General features: G+C 38.8%; 1 protein-coding gene across 7 annotated transcripts in view; it reads left to right on the top strand.

Annotated features, from left to right (window-relative positions):
* The window catches only part of LOC121506220 (vang-like protein 1), a 91,226-nt gene that overhangs the window by 45,621 nt on the left and 19,484 nt on the right, over positions 1–26,121 (top strand). For all 7 annotated transcript variants that reach the window (XM_041781922.1, XM_041781915.1, XM_041781920.1 and 4 more), the window contains exons 4-5: positions 20,355–20,786; positions 21,291–21,466. In XM_041781922.1, coding sequence (XP_041637856.1) covers positions 20,355–20,786; positions 21,291–21,466 — 608 coding nt within the window. The remainder of the gene's footprint in view (positions 1–20,354; positions 20,787–21,290; positions 21,467–26,121) is intronic.

Below are 26,121 nucleotides of genomic sequence, written 5' to 3'. Positions count from 1 at the left end.
GGATCCTACATCAGACAAGAATGGGACACCATTCCTCTCCCAAAACCCCAACAGCAGACATATTTAACTACATTTGAGCCACTTGATTCATTTCTTTAAAGTACTTGATCCATGCACAAACATCGTAAGTGCTCGCTACAGTAACTTGGAGCGTTAGGAGAAACAAGATCAAACACCTGTGCCAACATCTTACTGATCCCTCCATGTTTAACACAATCACATGAAGCTTTCTTACCTAAACTGAGTGTAAATACTGTTAAAAATAAACCCAGCTCTGCTTTCTGGCTGCATTTGTTGAGACAGGAAGGTGTTAATCCCCAAAGAATGCGTCATGGTTTAAACATATCACATTTCTCCTGTTTGACACCTCGTACAATGCCTCTCCACATCACATGCTTCAGCCGCAAAGCAGCCGTGCTTCACTGACCCAAACTCCTTCAAAGCTCCTCTCACTCTCTGCTCCAATATCCAGTTACCTACAACAATAAAAGCACGATGAATTAACCTCATTACTTGCTTGATTTTTTTACTGGTTCACCCATAGAAGGATCCATCAAGGCTATACTCACTTCCCCTGTCCCTTAAACACCCAGCTGGTGAAATAGAGCAGAGGCAGACGTCTTCCAGATCAGCTCTTTCCCACCTTTACTGCTGAATGAGCACTTCAGGTCTACACTCACACATTAACACACAAGCCTGGAGCGTCGGCCTGCCTTCTGAAATTAGATCAACCTGCTGCACAGTTCTGTTCAAACATCAAGCAATCTGAGGTAACAGAAAGAGACAGCTTTATTTATGTTATTTATAATATTAAGTTCTATGAGCCCTAAACTTCTCACTGTTTTCTCTCACCTTCCCTACATCTCAGTTCATTTAAACCAAATAAACCCAGCTGTTTTGTGGTCTCAAAGCCGGACCCCCTCACAGCAACATCAGCACCACTCCTCCTGGCATTTCTTTACAGACCACACAACAGGTAGCTCTCACAGTCTCAGACTCAACCTGTCACTTATGGATGAAACTAGCTACTTGTGTTCATGGCCGAGATCTCCTTCCTGTGGTGAGTGCTTCCTGGCGCGGTCTCCTGTGAGACAGAATCCCTGCGGAGCTTCGCGGTTATCCCGCTGCTTTGTGTGAGAGAGTCTGCTTGTTGTAAGCTGCGTGCCACCGCCAGACTGCGGGCTCTGTGGGTGGGCAAAGCTTGAGAGAAAGAGGTATTTTTCACACATTTACTCTGCAGAGAAGAGTTCATTTAAGGGATTTGTTCAGAGAAGAGAAAGAAACTAAAGAGACAGACTCTGGGGAACAGCGTATAACAAATAGACTTAAAAGGAGGCCACCAGATGTCACCTGGAGACAACTTTATAGCTTCATGTATAAAGGTTAGGTTAAGCCACCAGAGTAAAAGACATTTCCATTGGTTTGTTTGAAAGGTTTTTCACTTTTCTACGTTGAATAACTGTAATATTGCAGATGCGATTTTACTTCTAAAACATTGTCCAGCACTGAGGAGGTACTATCAAAGTATGGTGGTTGGCTAAGTCAAGCTAGTACCTCCATTGTTTGGGGTAACACATTGCAAAGTACTTATGTCACTTTTTGTTGTAAGTAACAATGCATAAGTTTTGCAATTTAATTAGCTCTTATTAGCTATGTCTTTTCATTAACGTTACTGGGAAAAAAACTAATAATCTAGTTTTCCTTCTTTTTTTTTCAACAAAAGGGACCAGAACATCATGTTGAAACATAAGTTCAAAAGGTTTTGTTGTATTGTTTGAATTGAAATGGCTGGGCAGCCATTTGGCTTACGGCAGTGTTACTCAACCAAAGAGCCAAATTGTTGAAAAAAAAAAAAAAAAACTGTGCAAGAGCCATAATCTAAGTGGTGAAAAGTGGCAAAAACAGCTTGAATTAGCAATAAAAACAAGTTAAAGGTCGCAAAAATGGTAAAAAAGCAACAAAAATGGGTAAAAAATGGGCAAGAATGGAGAGGAAAATGGTCAGAAAGTAGAAAAAATGGGTGAGAAGTGACAAAAAATTCTTATAGGTAGCAAAAACGTGGCAAAAAATGAGTGAAAAGGGACCAAAATGAGCAAAAAGCAGTGGCAAAAAAGGGCAAACCCCAAAAGATAGCTTAATTATGTGAAATGTGGTGAAAAAAAATTGTGAAAAAGGGCAAAAATTGGATAAAAGTGGCGAAGAGAAGTGGCTAAAATGGGCAAAAACTAGGAAAAAAGTGGCATTTAATGACAAAATGTAAATTAAGAGGTAATAGTGGGGAGAAAAAACTGTGAAAAGGGCATAAATGGGATAAAAGTGGTAAAAAAAAAATGAGTAAAAAGTTGCATAAAAAGCTGTGGGAAAAATAGGAAAAAAGTAGTAGCTAATGGCAAAAGGTAGCTTAAATGGGCAAAAATGGGATAAAAGTGGCAAAAATTGGAAAAATAAAATGGCACTAAAGGGCAAAAAAGTTTTCTTTTATGGTTTTCTGGGGGAATAATATTTAAAATTAAGACATAAAAGAGCCACAAATAATCATATAAGAGCCACATGTGGCTCCAAAGCTAGCTGAGTATCACTGGCTCACGGTATCACAGCCTATGCGTAATACGGCACCACCTAGTTTAACACAGTACCATTCGCAGTATGTAACATAGAAGCTTAACTGGCTATTTTTTTAAGTAACACTACCCAACACTGGGCACCAAATATGGCAATTAACATACAGTGTGCTTGGTTAAGCAAAAACTAACTATAGGAAAGGTAGCCTATATGAACTTCTACAACTGGCAAGCTAACGCTAACATTAAACAACTAGGAACATGCTAGAGCTAACTGGTCACAGCTACCCCTAAACTTCAAAGAGCTAAATGTTTTTTTTTTTTTTTTTTTTTCTGTGGTTACGTTTAGTTAGCTTGTTAGCGTTATCTTAAGTCACAGTTTGTGTTATGCCCCGAGACAGCCAGCAGATTTCAGGTCCATGAAACATCCACAGCAGGACCAGAGGGCCGTGGCAACAGAGGTTGCCGCTTTGTCCCATCTTATATTAAGTTAACTTGTTAGTTTAATCTCATAAACAACAAAAAGTCTATGCACATGATACTTAAAAAGATATTATCAAATAACAGTAGCTAACACGCTAAGCTAATAAGCTCATTTCCTCTTGTTTTGTCTTGCCTTCAAAGGCCAGCTTTAACTGGACACTTTGGTTTTCTTCAGTAGGACTATATCAACTGAAAAAGATGGACTTTTTATGTAGAATGCGAATGATATAGATGTATTGTTGTTGCTTTTGGCTTTTGATTAGTTGAATAAACAGTTTTCATCTTACCTTATCTATGGGTGCACTCTCCCATTATCACACATGCAGCCTTACAGTGGCAGCGCGGCCACACCACAGTGCTCACTGGGTCAGAAAGAATGGACGGAGAGTGGTGCTGAGGCAAGAGACGAGCAGAGAGTGAGGAGGAGAATGAGAGAGGATGCCTTCAGGGGGAGACGAACAAAAAGGAAGGAAGGGAGAGAGAGAGAGAGAGAGGGAGGAGGAGAGAATGGCACCATATTGGTGTTTATTTTGATTACTGTTATTGTTTATTTATTGCACTCCTGCGTGACTCGCATCACTTCTCTCCTTGTTCTGCCATACATCCATCTATCCATCCCATCATCCCTGCTCATGCCAGGACATCCCATGTGATCCTCTCACCCCCCTCCTCCCCCTTTGACTCACTTCCTCTCCTCTTCCCCGCGCTCCCTCGCTCCATAAAGCCCGTACATTATGTGGCGAGTGAGTGCACAGTCCCATACAATGCCCTCCTGAGGCATGATTGGAGAGATTTCTATATAAAGACGGATAAAGCGGAGGCTGGGCTTCAGATCAGGACAGAGTCAGCGAGGTCACACGTACGCACACTCCAGGATGAAATGTGAATCAGCGGTTGAGACGATGTTCGCGAGAGCAGGACCAATCTAAAGTTTCAGTGGGCGAAGGTTCTCGGGATGCAGTCGCCAACGGTGATGGAGGCGGGTGAGGAAGTGCTGCAGGTGCTGGAGGTTTGTGAGAATATAGAGGAGAAAAAGGAAGTGATTGTCACCACCATAGAAGAAGAATCTGTCACTAGCTCACCTCCAGTGGTCACCTCAGGACCAGGGACTAAAACAAGCCAGGTAAGATGGAGATAGATGTAAAAATGAAACCTCAGTGACTGTTTGATGTGGAACTTTAACGGCACTGAGTGATTGTACAGTATTAGGTACAGGCAATTAGACATACTGTACCAGAGGGAGTGTGTATAGATTGTAAACGATTGCTTTTAGTGGAGTTTTTCAATTTGATGTAAATATTTGATAGAATGCTCAGTACACTTTTCTAGTATTGCGTGATCTTTGGCCCAAACATATAAAATATAGATTTTGTATGTAGTCGTTTTATATGCATTTTTACTGTCTGAAATTGTCACTGTAATATAAACTCCCCCATAGAATGCAGTTCTGAGCAGTTCCTTCCTTTTCTAGTTTGCTTTTTAGACAACCCATTTTCTTTTATCCTGATGTCTTTACCCTGAATACTAAGTCATGTTGGTCCAGGGCTAATTACACATATTAACTGCTCATTCTAAGCCAGTGGTTTTTCCTTGACTATCTAGATATGATATTATGCATTCAGTAGCTTGAAGTTTACGTTAATATCAACCTGTTTGACTGCCATTAGCTAATAATATAGTATAATCAGATATCAGGAGGCAGTGTTCATCTCAAGCCTGGTAAACACACGATTCTGGGCGGTCTCAGACGAAAGATAACCATTTGGTCATGGCTCTAAACATTGGTCCTAGTTGCACTGTGAGACAGGCTAACAGACGTCTGTTGTTATGGTCTTGGGACCAAATATAGCCTGGGATAAAATTCTGACAGTGTCAGAAATTTAGGATGACCGTCTCACAATGTGACTGCAGCTACCACTTACGTTGACTACCCAACCAATAGAGTGGTGCAGGAATGAGTCCTAAAACATGGATGTTAGTAAGCATTTTAGTAAGTCTATGGGATTTTTGAATGAGTTTTCAGTTAAATGCCTGAAATAAGGTCTGTGGTCAACACAAGCTCAAGAGAGTTCAACGTTTTATCCTACAACATAAAATACATCAGAAACATTTAATTGTGTATCTTTTTACGTCTTAATAAAGGCGGTTGCTAAAGGACAGCTAACAAGGACTACGGTGTTTGTTGGTAAGACTATACATCATCATCTGAAGTGCGGCAACTGAGCCTGCCGTTCACTTGTATCCGCGAGTGATGGCATTTAATTCAGCTGACCGTGTTGTAGTTCAATGTAGCATGACGTTAGCGTTCTACTTTTGTTAGTTAGGTTAACAAACCAGATATGATGCTTATATTATCAATTTATTAAGATTTTTACTAACAAAACATGTAAGTCTCAAACTTTTATTGGACACAGATCTTATTTTCAGCATTAATCCAAAATGCCCTTAAAAAATCCCATAGGCTTGGTGCCGAGGGAACCCATGCAACACTAACATTGGCCACATAATTAGGCCAGTGGTCAATGTTTGGAAACAGGGACTGATATCAGCTGATACTGATATAACTGCTGGGATAAAATCAACCCAATCTGGGTTGTTTTGGTAACCCAGCGCTGGGTCCAAAAAGGACCACCCCAACCCTGAGTTATTTCAGCTCAGCAGGGTTGGGTTATGGGTCTGACCCGGCAAATTGGGTGTTGTTTTGGACCCAAAACTGGCTAAAAATGAACAGGTTGTTGGGTAAAAGCTACAGAAACGAGGTTATAAAATACAACCCATTTTCTAGGTGATCAGAAAAACTTCTTTACTTTTAATAGTGAGTATTAATTTTGCATCAAGAATGGCAGGGCCGGGTTATGGTAGTAGCAGGCTGAGCAAGTCAACCCAGTCATCCCTTCTTTCTAGGGATCTGAAGGCGTCCCCAGACCAGATGAATATATACACCCTCCAGTGCATTCTGGGTCTTTCCCGAGGTCCCCTTCCTGCCACACATAAAGGGACACATGGTCTCTTAGATGCACCCTAAGTTTTAAGTGTGCACTGTCTTCTCTATAGTAGGCCAACATAGAAACAATATAGTAAAGGAATCCCAATAAGATCAGTGTACAATACCCAACATCTAAACACATATAAACATCTAAAACACATCTAAACAGCCCACCAAAAGCATGATGGGAAAACTCCACCCTCTAATTTTAAATAACAGTGTCCCTCCCCCATTCCCCTGCACATTAAGCAACACTGGGTCACTATTTCTAACAAAACACTGGTCAAACCGACCCAACAGCCTCGACCCGGTGGTTTATAGATATAACCCAGGATTTTTTTAGTGTGTAATCTGCTGCGTCTTTGCATCCCTGGTTAATCTGTTGTCCAGTCAGTTTATTGCAGTTGAATCAAAGAAGAGAGACAAGGCAGAAGTCGATCATCAGACAAACTGATCTGTTTTCGCATTAAATGGAAGTGATCTGGGAGTCGCACACCAAATGATTCCGGGAAAAATATTTGACTCTGAATCATCTTTTAAAGTCTCTGGTCCTTTTCTTAGAGCACCAGCGTCCACTCATGGAGGAGCTCAAGCACAAGAAACTCTTGTATTGTCATTTTAGACATTGAAATTTTAATGATCTGTGCATCTCTCCACCTACTGTAGTGGAGGCAGACATGCCCATCTGTTTCCTGATGTGCATATCGTGTGTTCACTGAAACATTGCTGCTGTATTCATGCAGAGTCAGACAGGTTGCAGGAGTTTTCCTGCAATTTTCTGTTTCAAAGCAAGAAACCTTCCTATATTATGTGCCCAGGACTGTAATTTTTGTTGTCTTGGTGTCAGAATAGGTAATGGTGTTGTCTGTTTTGAATGGAAGTGTGAAATTCCAATGGTGTTGTGACAACCATAGTGAAGTTGGAAGTATTCCAAATATCTCCTTCAGTATCTCTTAAAAGATTTCTGAAGTATAATGAACTTGGTTAATGCCTCAGATTTAACTAAACTATCTTCACATAAAACCCTGCTTGTTATTTCTGCGTGTCATCCGATTCAAACACATTGCAATTTACGTCTTAACCAAGCGCTGCTCAGTTGTCAGCCTCTCATTGTCTCTCAGTCTCCACTTTATCCTGCGAATTAGTCGAGTGATCTTAAAGTGCCTTCACTCCCTGCCCTGACAAGTTCTTGGCAGCCTCGCACGCTGTCCACAGTTTGAATAAAGCCAGTTTTAAATGGCTGTGAAGAAGAGCTCTTTGGGAATGCATGCTGCTGTATTTTACAAACACTCACACACATACACCTTGCCTCCCAGGAGTAAGTAGAGTGCACTTGCTCCTGCACAAGTGAGGGGCTTTGTTTGCAGCCCACTTACAACTGAACAACAGCAAACAGGCTTTTAGTGGACGTTTGATTTGTGGTGAGAGACAATGGCTGTTATTTATACTCAGGTGGAGAAAGAGAGCAGAAGATATTCAGCTGAAAGCTTTGTTAATGCACGCTGACTGGCTTTGCATGTTAGTGCTGTAGCATGTTGCTAAATATACCTGCATACACATGCAAACATGCACTTAAGGTTATCTGAGCAAACTCAGTCATCATATCTTTATTTCCCTTTTTTACTAGCAAACTTGAGCAGTAATTGAAAATATGAGCTGACAGAAGCACATTGCAACACATTTTTTCAAGGATGTTTGGACTATTTTGGCAAAAACAGCTGAAACCTTTATGAAAAAGTTGTCAAACACAGCCAAAAAGTTTGGAACAAGAGCCAAAGTAATCAGGAAATCCCCTGGACTTGACAAGCAGTCTCAAAGTGCAACGATTAGTCTCGCCTGAATTTACATTAAAAAGTATCGAGTATAGGTTTTTGGTCTAATTTAACTGTTCCCAGAAACCCTATGAACCACTTAAGCATAATTTTTTAAAGATGCATCTTCTCACATTGAAGCCCAAGATGAAGATTTATTGATTCTACTTTTTGTCATGCACAAAAACAGCACAAATTTTTCCTGGATTACAAGACACCAGAAATACCACTGCACTGTCCAAACAATCATTAAACAATTACAAAATTGCAAGTGCCTTTCCCAGCTCAGTACTAAACAAACCATTCCACCTTTTTTCCCAGCTTTTCAGAGAAGATCTGCTATAAAAAGGTTCCCTTTCTGAAGCAAAACACAAGTTTTTCAGACCCATCCAACCAAAAAAAAAGTCAGCATTAATCAAATACATTTTCCTAAAAAGTACATCACATGAACTATCAGAAATTGGACAGTAAAACAAAAAAGCTAGAAAAGCACTCAGAGAGCGCCACCATTAGCCCTATCTCCCAATAGTGCAGAATCCTTACTAACTAACAACCTCCTTTTCCTCCTAATAACCTCCTTGGCGGAAGTATAAATGAAGGCAGCAATCCCATCATGTTGCTGTTACAGAGGTTTGATAAAGTGAAAAATTACTGCATGTATAATGGCATTAAGACTTCTTATAAAATCATTTTAACCCTGGTTGTCTAAAAAGCTAAACTGCAAGTCTTGTTTTTTTAGGCATGTTTGAAAGCATGTTAGGTAGCCTCAGATTTGTTTCATTCACTTATCTAAGAAAAAGATTTGGCATTTGGGAAATACACCTACTAGTTATCTTGCTGAGATTGAGACAAGAAGATTGATACCACACATGCATATACTGACACTAAATTTAAACATCTTGCCAAGCGATTGCTAACTTAGCTTAGCATAAAGAATTTAAGTAATCTGTTATTTGTTATTCATTTATTAAGTTGACAGATATTTTATTTTTGCTCAGTAATGCCAATTAACCTTTTTAATTGATTATTTATATTTAATTATATGAAATCTACATGATTTTTTTCTTTTTAACATATCTTTCCTAATTAAAAAGAAACATAGCTGGGAAAATTTGGCTTAGCTTAGCGTAAAGTATAGAAGTAATATTCGTTTGCAAGCAGGTTTTAAAGTGTTAAAAGCAAGATTAAGAGATGCTGACAGAATTGTCTTTTTAATTTTTTTAAAAATAGATTTTATTCCTAACGTAAATAAGAAAGTGAGAGCTAAGACAACATTAGCTTAGCAGAAAAAGTATAATCTTGTACTACCTAAGAAATGTTGGTCAAGAGCTAGTTATAAATCAGCTCAAAAGCTGCGGTTAGGCCTTTTTTTTCAATAAATAACTGAACATTCTTTATCTGTTACATCTTTGTGTAGTGAGACACTTGAGCTAAGTGAAGCTTAGCATGAATTATAGGGGAAATCTTATTTCAAAAAGGCAGCAGATTTTATTAGTGAGTTCAAAAGGGGCTCATAGACATTTTCTTATCATTTGATGACATTTTAATCCTCATTTCCTTTTGCATACAAGAAATTGAGCTAGGAGAAAGTAAGTTTAGCTTAGCATGAAGAGCTGAAGTAAAATTAATGTAAGTTTAATAAGCTTAAGAGGTTCTGAAATTCTTTGGTAATTAACTTTTACAACTGTTTTGATCTTTTTAACATTTGCTTAGTGAGACACTATGGCTAAAGACAGCTAGCTTAGCTAAACTTAGCTTAGTGTAAAATAAAGTGATAGTGTAGGAATTGAAAAGTTTCAGTGTACAAACATCATTTTTGCTTTTAAGAGTAATTTAGGAGCATTTTCCTAACTATTGATAATGTTTTTAATTTCCACTATTTCTACACCTACTTGGAAACTTAAGTGGGACAAAGTTAGCTTAGCTTAGTTTAATGTAAAGGATAGGAAACGTTGTAATACATTGATTAAATTTTTGCGCAGAGATATGTTAATATTGTACTTTCTCATATAAATAGTTTTATTTTACACCTTGATGGTTAAGAACACATGCACACATGGCACATGAGGGTCCACATGTAAAGAAAAAACCCTGATAAGATCATGATACAAGTTTAACCAAGCTGACTTTTGATGGATCAAATGGTCAAATATAACTTAATAATCTCCGCCCAGATTAAAAATGTCAGTAGATATTTCTCTGTATTTTCCATATTGTAAAAGTTTAATATATTCAGAGGATAGATATGGATCTCTACATTCAGAACTTTATAAAATGTAATTATTACTTTTTTCTTAGTATATACAAGGGACAGATAAATATTTTATATGAACTGTGCTCACTTTGCTGTTTTAATTCCTGGTTTAAAGGGAGGAGAGACTGAAAGAATAATGTACTGAAGTTAAAGTGTATTTGAATCAAATTTACTCAGGAAGCGGTAAAATAACTGGTCTGTCAATCTACTCCAGTAAACTTAAAAACGAATTCATTTACAGCGTATTTAAAGGAGTAATACGTAATTACTTTTGATATTGGAGGGGTGGGGTAAAAATGTGAAACATTGTCTTTCAAAAAAAAAAGAAATAAACATCTTTTAAAACAGCCATAGAAAATGAGTCTCCTCCAACCAGGTTGATAGCACACCTTTAAATTTAAATTGCAGAATAACTGCAAATTTCAAGGTCAGCCTCAATGTGCTACTGACTATCTGGTGGCAGCCAGATAGGTGGACCACCATTTGATAAATATTTGTTTTTTATTATTTTACTTAGTATCAGATGCTGTGTAATTTGACAAAAGTACAGTAATTTCCTTTAAAAGTTACCTGATTGAAATCTGTAATTTTAAAAACACTGAAAAAAGTAATCAGTGGCCTACATGACAAAACTCAAAGAGTGGTAATACAGTAGTCATGGTAAAGGCACCCCAGTTCTCTGGCCCGTGATGGCTGTGGCCCTGAGGATTGCGGGGCGTCCTTTATTTTTATGCACAAAAGGTGGCAACCCCAAACATAAGACAATGCTGCAACATTGAAAATAAAAACTTCATTAAAAGTCCTTTTTTCAACAAAACTGTCACGTTATGTAACAGCAATTTTCAATTGTATTGTTCCCATGTTCTTTTATATAGCCAACATTATCTAATGCTCCGCACGGCCTTGTTTCCTTTCAAAGTTTTATTTTTTCTTTGTTGAATCATCACCACAGTTCTCTTCTTTCTCCTCTTGTGCATTGCTTTAGCAGGAACACGTCGTATCAAATGTTTCCATTCGTCAGCCGTGCAGTTTCCTTTGGAACGCCTCAGCTCCTCCCTGAGCACAGGAACTGCTTGTAAAACCTCGTCTCGGTTGAATAAATCACTGCAGACGGAGGACAAGAGTAGACCTGACAGGTGTTTAGTTGCAGCGCGTACCTCAGTGACGTGTGTACATGTAGTTGTGAGCGGAGGATTTCACGTGTTGTTGCCATCATCTCTGGCCCTTGAACTCGTCCTGCCTCTACGCTTTCTCCCTCTCTGGATCAGTCCCTTTAATTGGCCGTCTTGTTATCGAACATTTCGCTCGCCCTCTGTCCTTTGTTCCCTCTCTCTCTTTTCTGTTCCTCTCTGTTTCACCTACTTTTATGTGATGAATGGGACCGGGCCTCCTGCAAGGCTGCTGGTACTGAACCAGATCAGCCTGTGGTGATTGGTTAATCCCTTGAGCAAATGTGGGTCAATAGTGCCCTATTTTTAGTCGTGGAGGGAGAGGGAAAGCCCAGGTACAGTAGTGAGGAGCCAGAAACAACAATGTGGCCAATTTGATTAGCAATGAGCCAAATACAGTGTTACATGTGGCTTGTTTTACTTCAGGCATTGTACCCAAATTGAATCATCCCCAATTCTGCTTCATATTTAATCATTTCAAGCTCAAGTACCACCCTGTTACTGTTTCTCTGATGTTGACTAGTTGAGCTTAAATCTTAAGTCAATAAAGACAGAAGATTTCTGAGCAACTTTTTGATCTTAATTGAAAATTTAAATCAAATTGTCGGCAAAAATGCCAAAAACTCCCTTGTTTCCCTATATTTCAGTCTGCTCATCCATACTTCCAACTATCTGTGTCCGTCTTCTGAAAGCAATCTCTCAAGAATGGTTTGATGCATTTTTATCAAACTTTACACAAATGTTAACCCTGACTCAAAGATGAACTGACTATATTTTGAAGGTTATTGGTAAAGGGTCAAGATCACTGGGCCCCATGTTCATCACTAGCTCTCCAGTCCATTTTTTTGAACATATCTTTAGAAGGCTTTAAAATTACTTCATCAGACTTTGCACAATTATTCATCCTGACTAAAGGATGACCATATTACGCAGAGGTCAAAGGTCAAAGTAATTGGGCCTCATTTTCATCCCTTGCTTGTGAACACAATATCTCAAGAGTGCTTTGAGGGATTTTCTCCAAACTTTACATACATGTTTGTCATGGCTCATAATGAACTGTTTGGATTTTTAACTCACATGTTCAAAGGTCAAGGCCAACTAAAAAAAGCTTTGACTTCCAACTCAGCATAAATGTTTTTTTTTCTGGATCAAGGACAAACCTTATACATTTTGAAAGTCAATGTCAAGATCATCGGGCCTCATGCTCCTCCCCAGTGAAGGCAGTATCTCAAGAACACTTTGACAGATGCTCATTAAACGTCACACAAGTGTTTGTCCTGACTCAAAGATGAACTGTTTAGATTTTTTAAGTCAAAGTCAAAGTAAATGTCTTTGGGCCCATGATCATCCCAGGCTTTCTAGGCCAATCTTGTGACTACGATATCTTTAAAACGTTTTGGCAAATTTTCATCTGATGATCTATTTATATTTGTCCTGACTTAAGGAGGAACATATAAGATTATGAAGGTCATAGGTCAAAGGCATAGGTAATTGCGCCTCATGTTCAACCCTTGTATGTCAATGCAATATCACAAGAATGATAATAGGGACTTTTCTCAAATATTGCACAAATGTTCATCCTGACAAGGATTAACTGATTAGGCTAGATTTTGAAAGTCAAAGTCAAGATCATCGGGCCTCATGTTCACCCCTGGTATGTAAATGCAATATCCCAAGAATGATAATAGGGATTTTCCTCAAATATTGCACAAATGTTTATCCTTATCAGGATGAACTGATTAGATTGTGAAAGTCAAAGTCAAGATCATCGGGCCTCATGTTCACCCCTTGCTAGAGAATACAATATTTTAAGAATGCTGTGAATGAATTTCTTCAAAATTTGCAACAATGTATACTCTCTCTCAAGAACAGATAGATTAAATTTTGGAGGTCAAAGGTAAAGAATATCAGGCTTCATGTTCAGAAAACCCTCTCGCCCTTTTTATTAATGCACCACTGAACTTAAACTGCCCTCCACTTCGTTTGCACATCATCACTACTCTGTAGGTGTAGTTTATTTGCTGGTTAGAGCTTGGAATTTTTCTATATCTCAAAATATCTTGATTTTTGCATTTAATTGTAATTAAATGCACTGATGTTCAATCTTCAGTCATTTAACACATTAAAGTGGAGATATTCACATTTTAGAAGCTGGAACATGTGAGTTTTTTCTCAATGTGATTGCTAAATTGTGCCCTGATATGTTTAATGTGAGTCACACTATATTTCTAACAATGCCAGGCATGTTGTGTTAAAAAAGCGTCGGAGTCCTGAAGCAGTGTGTGACTCAGTGGTGGGAAACAAGGGCGATGAGCGCTGATGAGTGTAGGCATGAGGAGCCGTGATTCATGTCTCCCCTGGGTGTTCTCAAGGTGCAGCACGGTCGGAGAGACGCTCTTCCTTACAACTAATGCTTATTGATTTTTTTCTCCTCCACACACATACATGGAGCAAACTTGTCTGCTGGAGCTAGACGGTCAGACAGGATTACAACTGAAGAGACTGTCAACAGTAAGTCAGGAAAGATGCACCATAGACTTCATAATAGATACGCTGTAAAGCTGTGCTTTGTGTCATCACTGATGATTTTTCTATGTGCCTTTACCTGTGGCTACAGCTCACTCTTTATCAAGGACTTATCCCTGCTAATACAAAAAGAAAACAATGTGGTTGTGCTTACTTTAGTTCTCTGTCGAGGATAATTGCCTCATGTGAGTAATAAGCCTGTTGCATAAGCCTCTGTGGAAAGGCTGGGGGACTCTCCGCCTCCCTAATTATTAATAAAGCAGTTTTTAACGTTGTGTCTCAAAGGCAGTCTTCACCTTGAATGGCAGGACTTCAGTTTTCATGATATTTACTTTCACAAGTATTTGAATTATGTAATCAGACTTTAAATTTACTTGATGTTTCTCTCCAAGTTTTCCTTTTATAATTGCATTTAGCCAACTCTTTGTCCAAAGCATTCCACACACGCCCAGCAAGTGTAGCAGAGCTTCTTGTTGTCTGCCTTCATGGATGCTATTGTGTTTTTTTTTATTTTCAAGCCATTTTGGCTGTTTTGAAGGAATATAGTTCCAATTTGCCAGAGGATATTCATTTTTAAAAATTTTTTGGAATTGTGGCTTCAGTTTCTTAAATTAAATTCTACAGCAGTTTTTCGGAAGTGGACATTTTTTGCCATTAGAGACTAATGTGTTAGGATATTAAAGTACATCCTAAGGCAGGGGTGTCCAAACTAAGGCCTGGGGGTAAATGCGGCCCGTAGTCCAATTTTGATTGGCCCGCAGCAGACTCCAGAAGTTTTATAAAATATGGCCCACATTTGAACATAAAGCTTGTGCCGGACTATGTTGTACTTCAGAGTTGAAGCACAAGGTGGCGCTACCATGCTAATTCTGTGAACAAACATTTTGACAAGAAGAATTTATTGATGTGCCTGTTTGTGATTAAATTTTAAAAAACACTGTGGTAAACATATTGGCAACTAAAATAATGATAATATCTTGCCAATAACAGCAATAATATTCCAGGGGCGGAGCCAGTGCTAGCGAGGGCCAAACAGGACACCCTGAGATCTGACTAGAATCCCCACAAACCTGAAATGATTGTCTGTTTGCCTGCTGATTTGCTCTGAGCACGCCATTGCTGCCTTATTTAAACTGCTCCACGCTTTGTCGCGTTCACTGCAAGCTGCGCTTGCAACCCTCCTCCACCCCAGCTCCTCCTTTATTCTGCTTCTGACTTATTCAATGCCATTTAGTTGTCATTGCTCTGCTCTGCTGCTTCTCTATCTGCCAGAGGCTTTTCTTATCAGCATAGGGAGGATGCTTGAAGCTTTTCACGTAGGCCGGTGGGAGGGCAGGGAGAACCCAGAACAGCCACACCGCTAAACATAAATAATAAATGCTAATAAAGAAAAATTTATGGCTGCAAACTATGTGTTTCCTGACTGAAGTAGTCATTTAGGCATACTCAGTCACAAAGCGTACCTTAACCTAAATTATGTTGGTGTTACAAACTTTCATGTACCTCACGTCATGAATATTAAAGTGGACCCAGCATATTTCTGTGTGTGGGAAAAGTTTGGACACCTCTGCCCTAAGGGTTAAGCACACCGTACTGTAAGTTAATCAGCACAATTAAACATTGCACAGAAGTGTTAAAAAGAGTCTCAAAGCAAAACAGCGATTCAAGCCCCATCTGCTGCAGTTTGTCATGTATCTGAAGTATTTTCCTCTGGACCAGTCTGACTTGATTTCTGTTTTAGCTGTATTGACATGCGTGAACAAATAAGATGCAGCAGTTTGTCCCCACATGATCGTGGTAAAGTCTTCCCCCTTTGACCTTTTGAACCCAGGTCATGCATTCCACCATCTGGCTCACTGCTCATCAGATCACTCAGTCGTGATGTTTGGCCCTTTCTGCAGCTGTGTGGACAGTCACATGAGTATTTATGACCACATCTTCATGTCAAAAGTAAGATGAAACTGAGATTAAGCACTGATCCTAATCAAAGAGGTTATCTGAGAGAACTTATACCAACAAGTACAGCAATTAACGCGTCAGCATCTCCCATGATGGATAATGCTGCCAGTTAGAAATGTTGTATCATGTTGTGGCTCATTTTGGAGCTCTTCTCAAAGATAACAGATCGTAACAAGTCTACATTTTGCTTTTCTGATTGATATTTTTGTTTCTTTAAGCATCCTAAGCAGGCTTACAGTTTAAATAAGAATCTGTTAAACAGGGTTTTCCTGACTCAGGAGAAGGATGTAAGATTTCTGATTTCTGATGGTACCAGTAACAACACATCCGTTACCTACCAGACCAAAATGTACAGTGATAAAATTGTTATGGAAACTGTGTGATTTATTTGTTAAGTTACAACATTTTCCTTTTCTTATCCCATATTCAACTGGCATCTTGTAAAGATATTTCTGTAAACCATTTATGGTACCCGGACATCTTTTAGTCCCCCACAGACTTTCAACATACTTTTTCCCTCTCAAAAGTATTAATTCAGGTACCATTTAGGCACCGCCACTGGATGGAAAGTATCAATTTAGCACTGGTAAGAGAAAACAAACAATACCATCTCTAGTGCTGGATGTCTTGAGGTTTTGTTGTGGCATTTTCTAAGGCTAGCATGGGTAGAAACAAGCTATCTGGGGAGCTTGGTATGGAGCAGTAGTTTCCAACCTTTTATTCTTAGGGCCCCCCAAGTCATATCTAAGAAAAGCCAAGCCCCCCAGGACCTACTTGGGACAGTTCCCATAAATTTTGATTGTTTTTATTGATAAAATTACATCCATAATAGGCATATATACATTTTTTTCTTTATAATATCTATGCATGAACTATCCATTACTGCGGTGATGTATAAGGAAAATAAAGGATCTTTTAGTTTTTAAGAAAAATAACATTTAAACTAATTCTCTGATTTAAAAAGATGTTGTAAAAAAAAAGATTTTTTTAACTTTAAAAGTTGTAAATGTATGTGAACCAAAACACCTGATTTCATTTTAGTTTTTTGTAAATTTTTGTCTCTACAATGTTGCAAACTTATAATCCTAAAAACTTGAAATTTTTGTGCTTCTAATGTTAAAGTCCAAGACTTTTTAAACTTAAACATCTAGAATTCACTCTTGTTGATTTCTCACTTTTAAACACTGAAATTCTGAGTTTGTTTTCTTGTAAATATATGACGTAATAATCTCAAGAATTTAAATCCCCCCTCCAAAAAAAATTTAACTTTTTTGCCCAAAAATAGTCATGATTTTTCAACGATTTGTAAGTCTAATTCTAACGTCTGACATTGTCGAAATTAGATGTGCATATATTTTTCTTACAATCATTATTAGACATATACAGTATTATACAACAGTGTTAAATTCTTGAGAACAAACTCAAACTTTGAGATTATAAAGTTGTATATTTACAGGATACTAAACTCAAAATTTTCATTTCAGAGTTGAAAAAGTGTTGACATTTTGAAATCATAATCCAAGAATTTCACATATTTTGGTTTTTAATTTACAACTTGTTAAAATTTAAAAATTATCTATTTATTCTTAAAAATGGAAAGATCCCCTTTGTTTGTTATTTTAAAGTGGACCTAGTACACCATTCTAATAATAGATCTTTTATACACAGATCTATGTAGGCAGTTTGTGTAGGCCTATTATGTTGGGATTTTGTTAATGAATACAAGTAAAATTGAAGTGGGTGATTAGGAACCACTGGTGTAAGCACTGGGAATCTTGATTCCCAAGGAGAAGGAGTCCTCTTATCTAAACCAGTTTAATCCATATCACTCCTGGATGTGGAGCTTGCATGCTCTCTCTGGGTACCCTGGCTTTCCCACAGACCAAAAACATGTTTGTAGGCTGACTCTAAATTGCCCGCAAGTATGAGTTGGACTGCTTGCTTGTCTCTATATGTCTGTCTTGTGATTGACTGGCCGGGATGTATCTTGCCTGTCACTCACTCATGTAAGAATCAAACACTGTAGTGGCAAAGATTGCACAAATAGGACTCCGTTCATTCTTAACTATCTTGTAATTAGTAAATTAAACACCAGAATGGAGTTTAATAGTTTTTATCTTTTGATGTGATTTGTTGTAAATAGGAAAAATGTAGTTGTGCTCTAGTATGTAAAATGTGAAATTAAAAATGCTGCTCTCTTTATTCCAGCCCAGTGCTTTTATTTAAACAGTATTCATGTTTTGTGTGATTATAATATGATTTAAGTTGGTATTGGTGTTGATTTATTAGCTTCTGTCTTGTTTTAAAGCTTACCTGAGCAGTACTGCCCCATCCTCCTATTGTTCTGCCTCATCTCGCTCTCTTTGTTTCAACCCCTGAGGCACGTGGGAAAATCTCCATCCCAACACGCCATCCTCTCTCTCCACCTCCCCACCCCCTCCCTCTAAAGTAATCATAATGCATCTCCTCCTTGATCTCCTCTCTGCGAGTACGAAGCTAACATCACTGGAACAGCCCTTAAAATAGGATTCAACACCACAGCTTGGTATTCTGCTAAGAGTGTCTTTGCTTGAGCTTCTTTTAAGTCCTCTCGTAGCTGAAGGCACTTTATTATCTGACCTTTATTCTGCTGGCAGGGACAGCTCTCAGACACTCGCGTTAGCAGCTTGTTATGATTGCGGTGTAAAGAGTCCTTATCTTTCTTGTTCTAACGCCGACACCGCTGACCTTCATTATCTGCGGATGCACGCAGACCCAGACGTCAGCGTGCAGCCCGGTTGGCAGCTCGCTCTGTTTACTTTTTCCACTTCCTATCTTCTATTCCTTTCTTTCCCACGTGCTTGGAAATAACCTCCCTTCGACTTTTTGGAGCTGATGTTTTCAGCCAAAAGCAAAAAAAAGGTGTGTTTTATAGAGAGAATCCACTTGAATGCAGGCAGTGATATACCACACAGTTTTCCAGGAGCTCAGATAAAAGCTTTCTCTCATCATAGTTTCAATGCTCTGATCTCATCTCTTTCATTTCCCCCTTCAGCAGTGTTTCTATATTGAGCTGAAATGGCGTTCTTCTGAGCATTGGAAGACCTGTTGGAGCCACAGGGTGCACCTCAATTCCCTTAATTAGAAACGTTGCCTGCATCTTTTCCATTGTTTCTTCTACGTCCAAACCATTTTAGTCAAATGAATTCGTCTTTGATGTCCAGGCTTTTATTTCTGATTAATCTGCGGCATCTTTTGTTGTAATGCCCAAACACATAAGGCATTAAATCAGTTATTGGATGAGAGTGGGGCAGTTGGATTTGGCTCTAAAATCCAAGAGTTACAGCAAGAACATGTCCGATCCTTTCCATTATCAAAATGTGAAATGTAAATATCTTGTTGCATCAGTTCCTGACTTGAGTCTGGGCAAAACTGGATACAAAACAGCATGATACAGTGTGAAACAAAACAATAAATAAGTAATACACAATACAATATGATGTGAACTGACAGCATATGGTAGAAAAAGTGACATTGCATTAATTTTTCTCTCTGTGATTGCAATGTAGAAAATTACAGGAAGTTATCCCAAATGATTGATGTGAGTTTATGGAGACTTAGAAATGGGCAATTCACATTTGAATCATATAATCATCAATAGAATTGACAGCATGAAAATGAAGCCTGAAGCCAACCAAACAAAAATGTCATTGGGGAAAAGAAATGAGGACAAAAACAGCATTATTCCTTTATCAGCCTAATCAGTAAAAGCATCCTCAGTGGATCGTCCTGGTGGTCTGGACCAGTGGAAAGAGAAGCTAAGTCCACCCCAAGACCCACATGGAAAAAGTACACATCAGTTTTAACTGTTTTTGTTGACAAAATCCACACATAATAGGCCTCAGAATAAACTATCCATCAGAAAAGAGCCATTTAAAGAATATATATTAAAGAGGATCAGTTAATTTTCAAGAAAAACCTTGAAATTCTCAAGTTTAAAAAGTCATGGATTTATGATTTTTTTTTTTTTTTACTTTAAAAGTCGTAAAAATACATGAATCAAACATTTTGGGAGATTATGTCGAAAAGTCAAAAATCCAACTGCTGTTTTCAGTTTGGTTTCATGTTAATTTTGTTCTTTAAAATGCTGTAAATATATGATTTTATGTAGTTTATTGACTTTCAAATGTCAAAATTCAAGACTTTTTAAACTCTAAAATTATGAGTCTGTTTTCTTATAAATTTCCGACTTTATGATCTTAAAAAAAAGTTGATTTTTTTTTGCCAAAAAAAAAAAAAAAAAAAAACTTTTTTGCTCAAAATTGCACAGACACTTAATTTTTTTCATCTGTTAGGGTGAACCTAATAAGCCGTTGTACATTCTCTATCATATGAGTAAGAAAAGAAATAGAGCAGACGGGGGTCCCTTACTCGCCTTTGGCAAACCTTAGGCTGGGACGGTGGGTGGTTGGTACAGTCACAGGCCACTTCAAAACAAATAAAACCCTACATCTTTGAGTTGACCAGGAAGCAATGCCGTAGGATGGACGCATGAGAAAATAAAAGAATTTTGATGTTCCTGTCATTTTGAACCCAGTTTTGCTTCCTTCCTCTCATTTTTTCCAGGATGACAACTGGGGCGAGACCACCACGGCCGTCACGGGCACGTCGGAGCACAGCCTCTCTCAGGAGGACATCGTCCGCATCACCAAGGACCTGGAGGACAGCGTGGGCCTGGACTGCCGCCGTTACTTCACCCTGACCCTGGCCGTCATCCTGGGCCTGCTGGTGTTCCTGACGCCGCTGGCCTTCCTCGTGCTCCCCCACCTCCTCTGGCCGGAGAAGCTGCAGAGCTGCGGCACGGCCTGCGAGGGCCTCTTCATCTCCGTGGCCTTCAAACTGCTCATACTGCTGCTGGCCGTGTGGGCGTTGTTCTTCAGGCCGCCGCGGGCCGGCCTCCCCCGGGTCTTTGTTTTCCGGGCGCTGCTCGCCGTACTAGTGGTGCTCTTTGTTCTCTCCTATTGGCTGTTCTATGGGGTCAGAATACTGGACTCACAGGTGAGCTAAGAGGAGGGAATGCAGGGTTGAAATTTGATAGCTGTAATTGCTTAAAGGCACAGTCCAACAAAAACAGAGCACATATGGGGAGCCAAATTTAAAAGCCGTGGTGTTCCCATATTTTACGGACATCCATTTTTAATGTGTTTAGAGCTGAAAAAACATTCTAAACACTGATATTTGGTTTCCCTTCTGCTGCTTATTTACTCTGAGAGACATAATTTAAAATCCCTGTTGGTTTCTTATTCATAATAACAGTACAAAATGGAGAAAAAGGGGATTTACATGATTGCCACCCTTAAAAATGAATTTAAATATTCATATGCTCTACATCTCACATGTGAATGATCTCATTTTTTACCCTGCGGGATAATTCTGTGTGCTTTTTCTTTACTTCCATATGTCTACCACTTCTGCTTGTTGTGTTTATGTTCTGTACTCTGTGGAGATTCACTTCATGTGTATTTGAGAGGTACAGATGGCTCCTTTATCTTTGGTTTACAGGATGAGAACTACCAAGGCATCGTGCAGTATGCTGTGTCCCTGGTGGACGCCTTACTCTTCATCCACTATCTTGCCATCGTCCTTTTGGAGCTCCGGCAGCTCCAGCCGTGTTTCTCCGTGTGCGTGACGCGCTCCACAGATGGCGAGACCAAGCACTACAACCTGGGACAGCTTAGGTGAGACGCACACTTCTGTTTCTTTCCTAGCCAGTGCGGCATTCGATTGCTTTTGACTTAATTTCCTGAAACTGTTCATCTGCTTAGATGAATTCAGCCTGGGCTCAGGATTGCTGGTCTGCACATGGGTCATCATAAGACCTACAAAAAGCCTCTTGGAGCCAGATCCCAACAGGAAGTCCACCAGCTTCATCTCAATTTCAAAATAAGACACTAGTTTGATGGTGCCAAATGTCTTCAAACTATTTTAACTTTACTAAACAATATTCTGTGATCTTCTGCTCTTTCTCACAAGACTAGGGGATCACACTTAACGCACTCACATGCAAACATCTCATCATAGCGCCCTCTACTGGCAACAGGAAGTGACACAAATGTGTCATATCTTCATTCTTCTCTTTGTGCTTAACCTATTGAGCTCTGATTTTGAAAGAACGGCCTCAATTATTGGCCACAACACAGACGTTTCATTGAAGGAAATCTCCCTGATGATGCTGAGAATTTCCATATGTCATACATAATCAAAGGTTAGTTTCATAATTTTGATGTAGCATCCCTACTGGCAGGAAGTCACACGACTGGGTCATTTCTTTATGGCGTGCAGTTTGTTAACATGCTGTTTCACAGGAAGTCACCGTAACTCTTATATGAAACCTCTGATTTGTTTCAGTTCTCACATGTATGATTAGGGTAGGTGTAGGTTTAACTAACTGTTCTCAGAAAAGGAAAGGGCCTGAAAATGTTGAGAACTGAATTTGTTGGCAACTGTTGTTAAAAGAGGAGAAAATAGTGCCATTTTTGGGAGTATATTGAGCTAGGTATTCAGTGCAACTTGTGCATTGGTGAATATATCTAAGGTATATAACACTGGGAACTGAGAAAATCACTCTAAGCAGATCTCACACTACAGAAAAACTTGAAGAACCACCAACAAATCAGGACTCAGCCAAGCTTTTTTAAACCAAAGATCATCCTGACATTATCTGAGAATATGTACGCCACTTTTGAGATTCAAGGCTTCTAACTGAAGCTGACAGTGGAATGGAAAGAAGGCTGATTGTGTAGATTCTTGCTATTTTACTAGGAAGGGATGGGAAGTTCTTTCCTATTGTTGGTCCCTTTAGCTATTAAGGCTATAAAGGCATACAGGTGCATATTTAGATGCAAATCTTGCTGTTTTTAATGACTGCTGAGACATTAAAAGAGTCTGTAAGTATCAAGATAATACACCCAGATGACCTCTGTGCAGGGAGAAATTGAAGACATTTGGATTAAGAGGACGAGACAAGAGGTGAAGAGAGATATGTTAATGTTAGCGACCAGGGGATAGAGAAGGAGAGCACTCAGGGATGAAAGGACTAGTGGGTGAGATGAAGGCAAAGGCGGGATAGAAACTGGGACACCTTGAGTGATAGTGATGGTAAAGGAAGCGGGAAGTCGCTGGGAAGAGAGGAGGACATTCATATGGAGGAAGGAAATCAGCAGCAATCAAGTCAGAAAAAGGGAGACTGAATGTGAAATCAGAGATGGAAGAAAATAAAGAAACATGAAGACGGGCCGACAAAGTGGCTGATAGGGAGAGGAAACCATGCCAGGAGGAAAAAAGAGGGCGGGGAAGACTTCAGAGAGGAAACTCTGCAGAAAAAGAGCTGCAGACGGAGGGCGGAGTACAGAGGGAAGACCCAGGAGACCGAGTGCTACAGGAGGGGGTGAAAGAGAGAATAGAGAAGGAGGGATTAATAGTTAATGGGAGGGTTGTGTTGAAGAATCCTAAAATGTATGTGGGAATAAAAAGAGAGGGAAGGCGTGTGTGCCTCAGAAAAAGCACTGACTAGACCAACCAGGTTTTTATGACCTCGCTGTCTCTGAGGAAAAACAGGAAGATCCCATTTTTAGCCAAACATAGCAGCTCATTGGTATCAATACACAGCCCCCAGCCTCCCATACACTCTAGCTTACAGGCAAATAATAAAACCTGAAAGATTTATAGGCTAGGACTTCTTTTTACGACAGGATGGATGAAACATAATCCTTTATCTTCTTAAATTTTAACGTTTCTGTCTTTCTGTAGCTTCACAGGTGGACAGGTTCATAATTCATTCTTGCTGCAGCACTGTAGAGTTCACTTCAGCTTAACCCAAGGTGTAAAACTAGAAAATAAATCACTTATTTAGAAAGTCAGAACAGGTAAAAACCAAATTTTTAAGACCAACTTTAGTGTAGAAAACCATTGTGTCGTCTGCATACAGTTTAATAATACAAACCAGAAAGAGACAAGTGTTAAAGTATTTGTCCTGCAGCATGTTTTTTAAGAGTGTGATAGGATGACTGCAGTTGAACCCAAGTTGGGAAACTCCCTGGGCTTAATTTTCATAGTTCAGAAAGTCTAAACGAGATTAAACAAAGTTTTAACACATTTTTGATGAGAAAACCATGAGGTCATCTGCATACAGTTCAACGTTGACCACAAAGAGTGATTGAAGAAAATAATTGTATGATCTGTATGGGATGCTAAGTAGCAATGAAGGAAATGAGACATTTGATGCTTTAGATCATGGGTGTCAAACTCAAGGCCCAGGGGCCAAATCTGGCCCGTGGTGCAGTTATACCTGGCCCACGAGATCATATGATATTTTTATTATAACTGGCCCACCAGTATGAGGTCTGCAGATTTCCTCCAGTATAAAAATGTAAACTTATCCTTGATGATTTATAACATCCTTGTTGAGTCGTAAAAATTAGAAAAAGTAAAAATAATTTGATAAAAAATCAGGAACATGGGGAAGAAATGATTGTTTTCTCTATATTTTCAATTTTGCATCTCAGTTATCACTAAAGTTATGGTTTTGACTTTTTTTCATATTTTATCCTTTACATGTCATAACTTTGAATTTTATCTTATATTTTTAACTTTTAGATTTAAATCCTATTTTGACCTTTTAAAATCATGATTTTGACTTTTATCTCATGTTTTGACCTTTTTCAACTTTAAACTTTAAATTTTATCTCATGTTTTTACCTTCAAAACGCAGGATTTTTAATTTTATTTCATATTTTGACATTTGAAACTCATGATTTCAATGTTTACCTCATATTTTGACTGTTAAAAATTATGATTTTGAATTTTATTTCAGCTTTTGACTTTTAAAATTCATGGTTTCAATATTCTATCTCATATTTTGCCTTTTTAAAACATTATTTTGACTTTCAATGTCATGTTTTCACCTTTTAAACTTCTAAGTTTTACTTTTTATCTTAGATTTTCAATTTTTAACTTATCATGTTCACCTTTCACAAAATTATTTTATCATCAGTGCCAAGTTTCTAACCCCCTTATTTCATTTCTTGTGAAGGCTGACATTTTATGGTTAAATATCGACCTTGTTAGGCCCTCAGGTTACACCCAAGTTAAGAATCGGACCCCTGCTGTGATTGAGTTTGACACCCCTGCTTTAGATCATATCTGCTTAACACAAATATTTTTAAGGACAAATGTTTCAAAAATGGGGATAAAGCTAACATTTGCCTCATGTTCAGTACTCGAGAGATCATTCAAAACTTTGTCTTTAAATCAGTTTTGATAAAACCAGACTGTATTTTTAAAATCAGCCTTTTAAATCAGTGTCTGGCTTTAACATTTACCAACAGGTGAGTTACTTTATTGAGTTGATGGTGATTATGCTCGAGGGCTAAACGTTGCCTTAGCTAGTACTGCTAGCATAAAGATGATGCTGTTGAAGAGTTTAGGTCGATGAAGAATGGGAGCAACACAACAAAGTGAGCTTATCTTGAACACCATAGTGGTCAGAATATCATAAATAAGTGAAATTATTTAAATTCTACATTTCTGATGCAAGGAATTAGCCAGCTTTGTGCTAAATTTGGATCCCTTGGTAGTCGGCTAAAAAGGGAGTCTGTTAGACTAACGCTTAAAGTTTTTTACTAGCTCAGGCCTGCAGTCATAGTCAAACACACTCTAAACTGTAAAGCAGCTGCCTGCCAATAGTAAGCAGTTAACCAGATGTAAACAATAATGAACTGATAGTACCGATAGCATCTTATAGGAATGTCATGGTGTAGCGCTATTTTGAGCTAGAGAACAGGGATAAAGTTGTCCAGCGGCTGTCAGGTTATACTCACATATAATGAAGCTATAAGTGTTAGAATGTAGCTGTTAACCGGTGGTGCTAGCACTGCTAACATTAGCCACATTCTTTGCACTGTTCCAGTGTGATGTTGGTTTACAGAATGCCTGACTTTAGACTAGTCTGCTAAACTGAGTGATAATGTGCGTTAATTGCATGTGAACCTAGGAGCATTCCTGTTTCACATAACGTCCCAACTTTTTCAAATTAATGTGAAATCAAACAGAGCTCAGCACATTTAATAGTGCACGAGCAAGCTTGTCATCACACCTCTGTAAAAAAAACTGTTTCTACCGATGCATTTCTGTACTGCTTTTTCTTGTGGCTGTCAGCAATGGCGTGATATCAGCTCAGGGCTTTCTATAAGCGCTACCTGTCAGCTAATCAGCCAACTAATCCCTTAATTACAGCCAGCTACCTTCGATCAGTTTTGACTCAATAGAATAGATTTACTACCAAGTTGCAACTTGCAAGTACAATGGTGAGAAAGAAATCCACAAAGCTCCATGA

Source organism: Cheilinus undulatus, linkage group 24 (genome assembly GCF_018320785.1).
Source record: "Cheilinus undulatus linkage group 24, ASM1832078v1, whole genome shotgun sequence".
In the NCBI taxonomy this organism is placed as follows: domain Eukaryota; kingdom Metazoa; phylum Chordata; class Actinopteri; order Labriformes; family Labridae; genus Cheilinus; species Cheilinus undulatus.
The sequence above is the reverse complement of the archived record's forward strand: the minus strand, read 5'-3'. Positions and strand labels throughout refer to the sequence as shown.